The 10,240-nt window shown below is 52.3% G+C and overlaps 1 protein-coding gene across 9 annotated transcripts in view; it reads right to left on the reverse strand.

Moving 5' to 3' along the window:
* Positions 1-10,240, reverse strand: part of LOC116661708 — a 24,224-nt gene that overhangs the window by 2,942 nt on the left and 11,042 nt on the right. For 2 of the 9 annotated variants that reach the window (XM_032474221.1, XM_032474220.1), the window contains exons 1-8: positions 8,724-9,519; positions 7,971-8,106; positions 5,420-5,506; positions 4,912-5,072; positions 4,575-4,621; positions 1,894-2,022; positions 1,417-1,550; positions 957-1,010 (exon numbers count right to left, since the gene is read on the reverse strand). The exons of 5 other annotated variants lie outside the window; for them this stretch is intronic. In XM_032474221.1, the coding sequence (XP_032330112.1) occupies positions 957-1,010; positions 1,417-1,550; positions 1,894-2,022; positions 4,575-4,621; positions 4,912-5,072; positions 5,420-5,506; positions 7,971-8,012 (654 nt within the window). In that variant the 5' untranslated portion in view covers positions 8,013-8,106; positions 8,724-9,519. Of the gene's footprint in view, positions 1-956; positions 1,011-1,416; positions 1,551-1,893; positions 2,023-4,574; positions 4,622-4,911; positions 5,073-5,419; positions 5,507-7,970; positions 8,107-8,723; positions 9,524-10,240 lie in introns of those variants that run through there. 2 more of the 9 variants (XM_032474219.1, XM_032474218.1) reach the window with 2 other exon arrangements.

The following is a 10,240-nucleotide window of genomic DNA, read 5'->3' on the forward strand; positions in this document are numbered from 1 at the left end:
ATGGACGTCCGGCGAACTAGGGACAACAGGGACCGCCCCCAGGGCAAACCATGGGGAGAAATGGGAGCAAATGGACCGGCTCCATGGGAAAACCTGCCGCTGCTGCCACCACCCCCAACGTAACACGCCCGCCTCCTGGGGCCAGGCCTGACTAGGATACACGTGTCTCTTAACCCAGGGCAAGAGACACCGCCCCCAGGACAAGCCGCGGGGAAGATGGGAGCAAATGTGCCCGCTCCCCCGCTGCAGGCCCCCGACCCCCGCCACCCGTGCACCCTGACTACCCTGCCTCCCGCCCCCAGCAGGCAAAGTGGGAAAGGGTTGTCCCGGGACCTGGCGCAGCAGAGGCCGCCTGCAGGCCACGCGGCACAGACATGGGAGCTAATCCTCAAGCTCCCCCGGGGCAGCCTCCCTATCCCCGCAGCCACCACCTTCCCAGCCCCCTGACTGCACCGCACCCATCTCCCAGGAGCAAGCTCACCTGGAGTCGGACCTCAGGCAAATCTCTGGCGGCAGAGGTCGCCCCCAGGCCAGGCCGCGGGGGAGAGAAGAAATGGAGCAGCTCCCTGGAACGGACCCCAACCCCCAGCCGCCGCCGCCGCCGCCGCCTCCCAGGACCAAGCTCACCTGGAGACCGGCGTCCCGCCTCTACGGCAGCAGAAGCCGCCCCTGGCTCCGCCGCGGGGGAGAGCGGAGCGAATTGACCGGCTTCCGTGCGGCAGCCCCCCTATCCCCGTGGGCCCTGCACCTTAACCACACCGCCTCCACTCCCCACTCAGCAAGCTGAGTGGGACAGGTGTGTGAGGCGACCTGGGGCAGCAGAGGCCGCTCCCAGGCCCGGCAGCCGGGAGAAGGCAGCTATTCCATCAGTTCGCCAGGGGCAGCCCCGCTCCGCCCCCTTGCCGCTGCCACCGCCCCCTGACCTAAACCGCCCCACCACCCAGGAGCAAGCTTACCTGGAGTCCAACATCTGGCGAATCTCCGGCGGCCAACCACCCCCCCAGGCCAGGCTGCAGGGAAGAGAAGAAATCGACCGGCTTGCCCGGGCAGCCTCCCACCCACCGCCGCCGCCGCCGCCGCCGCCGCCCCCTCCGCCACCCCAGACCATTGCACTAATCTCCCGGGGTCAGGCTGACTGCGAGGATGTGCACTTGCCTTCTGACCCTGGCCACGTGCCTGAGCACCTTCCTGCACCCCTACACTCCCTGTACCTCTGCACCCCTGCCACTCTCTGCCCTTCCGCACTGCCTGCACCCCCGCATCCCCTGAACTGCCTGCACCCTCCACAGCCCCTGCACCCCTGCCACCACTTACACCTTTGCACTGCGTACACTCCTGCACCCCTGCTTGTCCCACACACCACCTCTTGGGCCTGTGGCAGAGTCTCTGCTGTTAGACCAATGCACAGGAACTCACATCTTTGCCAGTATATGATGCATCAGTGGACGTCTGGGGTTGGCTGCAGGAAGGTACATGTTCCCGGTCACTAGCCTGGGCCACTAGGGTGATCTCTGTGAGGTCACCCAGGACGGGCTCAGAGATGCTGTTCTCTGGGAAGAGAGGAGTTGAAACCGGTCTTGAGGGCAGAGCTGTGCTCACCAGGTCGTCCACGCTTCATGTTTTACACAGGGTTTCGGAGAAGTGAAATGGATCCGGCCAAGTAAGACCGGCCTGCTGTGCGCCCACCTCAGTCCTGGGCTCTGAGGCAGACCGACTGGCTCCCACCATCAGGACACAGTTTGGGCACCTGAATGGTCCCTTGGAGGCATCCTATCACTTCTCAGGAAGAAGTCTGGCTGCTTCCACCCTATGGCCCTCCCTCCCACTGTGCTGGCCTCAGGAAGGTTCCTTATTTGGGGAAGAAGGCAGCCCACCCCCTACCCCACCCCTCACCTTTCTCTAACCCAGGCTGGTGCTTTCTCTGCCCTTCAGAGTCTGGAAAGCCATTTCTCTTCAGGTATGTCCCTTCTGAGATGGACTTGCTTCCACTCAATTCTAGGCGAGGATGCACCATGGAATGCACTGGGTAAGAGAACCAAAATAAATAGTTTCTTCTGTGAGGTTTTCTGTTTATCTACTGGGGCTGGGCTGTGTGTAGTTTGCTACAGCTATTCGTGCGAGAGGCTAAAGCCACCCGTGTGTCCTTGTTTTCATCTCCCCGCTGTCTTTGGGTTTTCCCTAGACACTCCTGAGACATTTACTTCTTTTAATTTTATTCCTGTTATTACACAGGGGCCCTACTGACATGGAGGTAAGGTGTTGGGGGAGCGGGACAGAGCAGGGCATCTGTAGTCCTGTGATTAGTTCTCATTGAGCCTGTGCCCTGAGCTGTGACCTCCACAAGTGTGTCTCTTTCCCCCACCCCAATTTGGGTGACACAGAAGGTATTTCCCTTCCCCCAGGTAGGTTAGGCTCTGGTAAAATAATTTCTCATTAAAAAAAAAAAACAAAACACAACCCCCCACAATGGAAGAGAATGTTCTGGGTGTATTTCAATAGAGCTATTTTTTCCTTTCCTGGCAGGAACCATGAGGAGTTTTCCTATGATCTTCACTCTGAGAACAGGATACGGTCCTGGAGGTAAAATGCATGAAAAAGAGCAGGGGGCCCCTCTGACTGGCCCCCTGGAGTTGTCACACTCGGACTTCCCCACGCTGAGCCTCCAGCTGGCCTCAGGGACCTGTTAAATCTGCCTGCCCCCGGGGTTCTTACAAAAGCGGGTTCTGCCCTGGGAGCTGTGACTCTCCAAGCCTGCCCGGCTGCCTCTCTGTGTTGGGAGCAGCTTTCCCCCTCAGTTTTCTTGTGGATCTAAGAAGAGCAGTGGGTTTGCAGCTCCCTCAGCTCTGGTGTTGTTTTCAGGACAGAAGGAGCAACTTCTGAGCTCCACACGAGCTGGACCAGAGGCTGGAAGCCTCCCCTCCTCTGCCTCCATGCAGACAATCAGTGGCTGTGGTTCTGGCCGAGTTTCTGAAGATGTGGATTTAAACACACACATCCCAGCCCCCACAGGAGCACACAGTCCCATAAATCCCTACAACTTCCACTGGTAACTACGGAACTGATGAGGACACGGGTTTCGGGGCTGCAGAGGCCTGACTGCATGACTTTCTCCGTGGCCTATTAATGTGGTTGTTATGGGCCTTGTCTGAAGTGGCTTGCTTACCGCACCTGGTACATGGGAAATATAAAATAAGTACTAGAACCTCCACTTTTTCTCCCTCTTGGGCCTTCCAACCTAAAAAGTAATACGTGAACTCAGACGGCCTAGTCACCACAATGAGGTCCGACCAGCCCGGCTCTCCTGAGTGATGGACACTGACTTGCGCATTAACTTGGAACAGTAGGGGAACCGCCTTCCTCTAACTGGGCCTCTCCCCACACCAGGCACGCCCTCAGCTGAGAAGGGGCCAACTCCCCCATTGAGGTGTGTGCTGGTGGCTTCAGTGTGACCTGGCCCTGCCGGGACATGAACCTGCAGTGAGGTGGAGTGTCAGGAGGAGGGGGGGTCCCTGCTGGGGCAGCAGGGGGCCCGGTAGCACCCTGCGCAGCCTGGTGCCTGGGGCTCCCCAACATCTCCTACGGCCCCCGGGTCGGCTCTGGTCTGGGCCACTCCATGCACCCTCCCAGTATCTTTTCATTAAGTCCCTTTTTTGCTTTTATCAGCCAGAGGTGGCTTCTGTTGCTTGTTCAGTGAAACAGTGCATCAGGAAACCAGACTATTTCTAAGATCAGTAAAATACGAACTTTGGTCAGCTCGCCGGGCAGACCGTGCAGCACAAATTCCCGCACAGGGCTGTGCAAATGCCTTACGTGAAGGGTCCTCATCATCTGTCTTCAGAGATACAGAAGCTCGTGGTTCAGGTAAAACCTCAGGGAGGGATTGAGGAATCCAAAGCTGGTTGGTTTCAAAGACTAACCGGTCAGGACCAGACCCCTGAGCTGTGGTCAGAAGCCTGGCTCAATGTCACGCAGACTCAGCACCCTAAGTGTCCGGTGGGGCCGGTGCTGTTTCCTTTACAGGCTCTCGTTGGGGAGTCACTGTAGCCCCTTACACTCAGCAGGGAATCCAGCCCTCTTAGCCCCCACCCTGAGTGTTCCATGACACAAATCTCGGGAGTGTTTAATTTTCATCTTTGTTTAGGAGGATGAAGGTGGGGCAAGAGGAGAGATAAATTCACACTTAGTGACACCAAGTCACAGCCAGTACCTCCTCCTCGGAGAGCTATGTGCTCCCACAGTGGTGGCTGGGGGGCTGGGCAGAGCCCCTCCTCTGGTCACAGAGGGACTCACTCCTCTGACTGCAACTGATGGGTTGGACAACCAATCCAGAGGGGACAGAGCATCTTTCCCGGGAATTTGGAACTGACACACAGAAATTAATTTCACTCATCTGGGGATTGGGAGGAGGGTGGGAATCAAATGAAACCAGAGCAGGAGAGAAAGTTACAAGTGAATGAGAGAGAGACAGAGAGACTGAACTTGTGAGAGTAAATAGTGTGAAGGAAGGATAACAATCAGGGCACAGAGGAATTCCAGCTCCTGGCTGTCTAGTGTGTCCCAGCCCATCAACAAACCTGCGGGATGGTTAACATCATTCCAGTTTTGCAGATTAGGAAACAGGCTGAAAGAGACGGGGGTTGGCTTTGGGTGCACAGTTAATTTAATTGCCACTGGACCCCTCACTTCCCACTGCCTGAAGGCACCATGATCCTCACAGGGACCCTGCAGTGCTGACAGCCTAGCACCCTGATCAAAGGGACCCTGCGGGAGTGGGAACCTCTCTGAGTTTGGAGAGTTCCCTGCACCGAGATTCCATGCATCAGCCGGCTCCCGCTCACCCCAGGTTAACGTCTCCCCAGCTGTGTAGTCCCCCGACCCGCTTCCCTCCCTGCCAGGCACCCCCGTTCTTACCACCGAGTGTACTGCAGGAATTCAGGCACAGGGATGCCCAAAGCAACACGAGCCCACCGGCTGTACAAACAGCAGACTCCCAGCCCCACCTGGGCTCCATGGGGATAGTAGGTGTCCTCACCTTTCATGTACCTAAGGCAATCTGTTTCTTCAGCTGGAGGCTATAGAGAAAAATAAAAGGTCCAAAACATTGTTCAGTGAGGAATTCCTCCAAGGACCTGACTTCAGAGTCTACAACCAGTTGTGCTGGCCGCTCTTACCCCCGGACTTTGGGTGAGGTGGATTATTGATCAGCACAATCGCCGGTGGCCCAGCTCCTGGGCTTGGCTGCCCAGAGGGGGCTGGGGGAATGGGTAAGGCCAGGGCACTCAGGAAGAGCACAGAGGACCTGCCCTCACATCTCCGCACTTGTAAACCGTTCCCCAAATCTCAAGGCATCGGACAGAGTGCAGCCACCACAATAATGAGATGTTCCCATCTCTTCACTCACTCCTGTTGGTTCACTTACGTGCTGAGCATCCACTGGGTCACAGGACATGACACACAGGATGGCCGATGGGACAGGCTTGGTACTTCCCCCTGGATCCTGTTCAATCTGATGGAAGAATGATCACTCATAAACGGTTTCTCAAAAGGATACATAGACAGGAGACAAACTGCAGAGTGAATCAAATTTTAAAATATAAATGAAGATCCCCCAGTCTCCCCGCCTAAGGTTAACAGCATAAAGAAAATAGATCTTGCCTTTGATCACCAAGGAAGTGGTCACCCTCTCTCAGGAGGAAAGGAGAGTTAATCTTTGAGCAGGACACAGAAGTGCTCCATCGAATTGGACCAGGACCTCTGCATTCATTCAGCAAATCTGTATAAGCTCCTACTACTTATGGGAATCTAGTAACTATACCCATTCCCAAGGCTCTTGGGCTTTATTAGTCAACAAAATAGACACGACTCCCCATCACTGGGGGCTCAGAGTTTTAGCAGAGAAAACAGGCAACATGATGGGGGTAGCAAGAGCTTGGGGAAAAATAAGAGTGATATGAGCAAACTCAGGTGATGGTGGTGGGGTGGGAGGCAGGCAGGAGGGAATAAGGCAATCCTGGCAGATCTCAAGGAGTAATGAACTTGAAGCAGAATAGATCCGGAGGAAGAAGGAAGAGCCGGAGCCAGAGGCCCCCAGAGTGATGGGGAGAGTGTGGGCGGAGAGGCAGAGCAGGCCGGGTCCTCGAAGACTTTGGGACGACTTTGGCTCCTAATGGAATGGTGACCCTTTTAGTGAGTTTTGATGGGATGGGTGATGTCCAATTTATGCTTTTGTTTTGGGTTTTCTTGGGAGGAGGTTAATTTATTTATTTTAGTGAAGGTGCTGGTGAACCCAGGATCTCATGCATGCTAAGCATGCACTGTATCACTGAGCTACACCCACCCCCTCAATGTATGCTTTTATAGGCTCCCTCTGACTCTGTGTGGATGAGATTGTAGAAAAGCAAAGATGGAAGAAGTAGGCTATTGGTGTCCAACAAGGGGCTGAAGGTGGCTCCTAGGAGGGTGGGGAACAGGGAGTAGGTGGTTAATGAATTCAGAGTAGCCAGAATTTTCTAACAAGCTGGATTTGCTGTCTGTGTGTGTGTAAGAGAAAGAGAGAGAGAAGAACATGGTTCCAACATCTGGACCTGGAAAATGGGATGGATGTCCTCTCCATCCACAGGGGATGGGACAAGATGGGGCTGAGCAGGTGGAAAGGGGCTGGAATCAGCTCAGTTCTTCAATGTCATGATTAAGGAGTCTATTAGATATTGCCACAGAAATGCCTAATAGGTAGAGGAGTCTGGGGTTTTTTTCTTTCTTTTTAACATTAAAAAATATAATTTAAATGTATTAATTTTATTATGTGAATGGATTTGGAATTTTATTTCATGCCAAGGTATATGTTATAATAGCCAAATGGAAAATATATCAGAAAAGGGGAGAAATGAGGGCTTTCACATAAACTGACTGTCCATAACGTAGGTAAAATTTCAATGAAACAGTCTTCAGTGCAAAAACCTCATCTTGGTGTTACATAAAATTAAATGAAAAAGGACTATGTTGATGTATCATTATTTCATGTTACATAATAGCCCCAAACAAACACACTGTTTAACTATGAGGCTTGTAGAAATACTATTCACTTTATTGACATAAATACAGAAATGCAGAAAGGTTCTAAGGTAGAATAAGCATCTTAGTGGAAATAATAGAGATCTGAGCATTTCACATGATATGTATGGACTGATTCAAAATTTGGAAAAGTAATTTACACAGTAGAACATATGTATGAATGTGAAAGCAAGATGAATGAAAGAAAAAGAATATGAGTATCAGGGAGAGAGTTCCAAATGGAAAAGGCCAATCAGGGAGTTTTGGACAAATCGAGAAATTGATGGCATGTCAATTTCCAAGTCTGGTTGCTTCCACCAAAAGTATAGCAGTGAGATAGAGGAGAGACCCAGGACCCAACTCCGAGGCACATTCGCAGTAAATATTTGGAAAAAAGAGGAGACGTTGGCAAAAGACCAGCCAGTGGATCGAAAGCAGAGCGATGGGCTGGAGGCCAAGTGAAGCAGGAACACGGGGGAGGAGAAATGGAAGAGCTGGGTCAAATGCTGCCAAAGGGCCACGCATGATGAAGACTAAAAACTGACCACTATATTTAGCAACGTGGGGTCACTGATGGCCTTGACAGAGCAGTTTCCATAGAGCGAGGGATCAGGGGAAAAGCCAGAGTGGGTGCAAAAGGGAATGGCTCAAGAGAATATGCAGACAGTGAGTTTAAACGACTCATTAAAGATTTGCTGCAAAGACATGGGGTGGCAATTGGTGGGGGCCAATTAGAGTCAAGGAGTGCTGTTTGTTTCTTTTAAGAGGATGGACTTTTATATACTGATAGGAGCCAACTAGCAGGAGAACAAAATAGATGAGGTAGTGACAGAGAGGATGGATGTGGGAGTGACAGCCCGGAGAAGATTGTATGGATGGGCCCCCTGGTGACTTTTGGATGATCTGGCTTTCGATGTCACCTGTAATAAGAGGTGGGGCAGCGAGAGTGAGGTCACAGACATCAGAAGGCGAGCGGATGTGCTGGGAGTTGCTGGTGAAAGTTCTCTTCTGTTGGCTTCAGTTTGCTTGGTCAAAGTAGAAAAGTAAACTTACCAGCTGAGGGACGAGAAGGAAGAGTTACTGGAGTCATGAGCAGAAGATACGAAAGAGCCTTCAGGGACAATGGGACAGTGAAAAGAGCAGAGGGAGACGGGGGGAGTGTGCTCCCAGAAAGTTACGTTTTATCTTTGAGGTCCCCAAGTGTTGGATGTGTGATTGCCCTTCCTGCTGTCTACGAAATAAAAATTGAGTATGGTTCAGGGAAAATGCTATTTCATTCTAAGAGGCTGCCTGTTTCTCAGGAACGGTCATCTTAAACTGCAAACACTACAAAAATGTTGAAAAGAAGAACTTGTGTACCCAATGACCCACTATTTTCTATAAATTTGGTTGCTATTTAGTTCCCCTATCAATACCACAGAACCGATACTGCCTAGGATGGAGATACATCGATGCTTAAATGGAAATGAAATCTGTATCTTTTTCCTAAACTCCATGGCTTCCTTAACATCCCATTCCCCTTGGAATTTAGGGGTGTCCGGTATAAGAAATAAGAAACAGTTTGAGAAAATCCCGGCTCAGAATTACACAGCACAACCTCAGCTCAGAAGTATACAGCCATAAAAATGTTTAGAAGCAAAACTCCATAACTACTCTTAAAGAATTTTGCAAACCTGGGCCTGCCCAGATGTTTCCAAACTGGAAAGGTACTCCAATCAGTTGACCGGTACGGGAACCAGAGGCTGGTCAGCCTTTTCTGTAAAAGCCAGAGAGTAAATATTTTCAGTTTTGCAGATCATTTTGTTGTAACCATGCAGGTCTGCAATAAGAAAGCGAAGAGCACTGGGAGACACGAAACAAATGGGCATGCCCACACCCTCCCTTCCACTCAGGGCAGCTTCTCTGTGGTGGGGAGCTTTGCCACAATGACTTGTTTCTTTGTTTCCATTGGTTTCTTTGTTTCCACCTTACTGCTCAAACTCAGAACTTCAAGTGAGCCTGGTCCTTCAGCATCCATGCAGAAAGAAGGCTGAGCGGGGGTGGGGATCCCACCTGACAGAGAAGAGAGATGGCTTGTCACCATGACATGAGACAATCACACCTTCCGGGGTGAAAGGGAACAAAGATAAGGGAGGGGCACAGCAGTGGGACCCCTGGGTCACCTGCCAGGCTTGCTCTCCCTCCACGGCCACCCTGGGGGCCTGGGTGGTGTTGGAACTCAGCTACAGTGATTAGGCTGAGGGGACTCAGGATAAAGGACCCTCCGTCTCCACACCGGGTTCCAAACGCAGCCTCTCTAAGTCTACCCTCTGAATTTCTGGAACTCAGCTGGAAGAATACATGATCAGGCCAGACCCAGAGCCCAAGCCAAACACGACAAGGGTCACGTGGGGTTGTAACCCCGTGCTCAGCGGTCGGGGTCTCCTTGCAAATCTGCAGAAATCCCTGTTCTGCCTCATTCCTGGGAGAAACCCCACATCTCCTCCTGCTCTGTCTGTTCTTCTCTTGAGGCTATTGTCCTGGAGGGATGCAGAGTCCTTGAACCTGGCCCTCCAAACGTACATAAGCAGCCTGTTCAATAAAACAAATTATGCACTTTTTCACATTTGCCAGTTTTTTGATTCCAGAAAGGCTGCGGGACTCATTCTCACTGTCTCCTGTGCCCCCACCACTTGGTGGCCCTCTGCTCATGGAAACACGATTTCCCACAACTGCACCCTGCCTCCCAGCTGGTCAGAGGGGAGTGTCCCACAAAGACACAGGTGTTTGTGAGGATCCTGTCCCCCAGCAGAAAGCCTACTCCTGGAGCCACGGACAGGGATCTGGCCTCCTGAGCCACTCAGCTCTAATTCAAAGCCTAAACTGGGGGCCCCGAACATTGCTGAATGACTTTCTGAGTCACCTGGGCTGGAGGGGCCTGATTTTTCTTTCCAGGAATGGATGTAGCGCAGCCTCCATTTTCAGGGCTGACATTCATGATGGATCTAGTTCCCCCCACTGCACCGCAGGAAGGAGAGGCCCTTCCATCCCACAGCTTGGAAACCCAGCCCAGGGGAGTTCTGAAGCACCACATCGCTGCCAGGTCCAGCATCCCTGCAGAGTGGACCCTGACCCTGAATGAGCCCCTTCCCTGGGCCTTTCCTGCCCCGACACTGACCACACCCCAGGCTGTGCCAGAGCTCTGGGGCTC

This window comes from Camelus ferus, chromosome 36, assembly GCF_009834535.1.
Source record: "Camelus ferus isolate YT-003-E chromosome 36, BCGSAC_Cfer_1.0, whole genome shotgun sequence".
Classification (NCBI taxonomy): Eukaryota; Metazoa; Chordata; class Mammalia; order Artiodactyla; family Camelidae; genus Camelus; species Camelus ferus.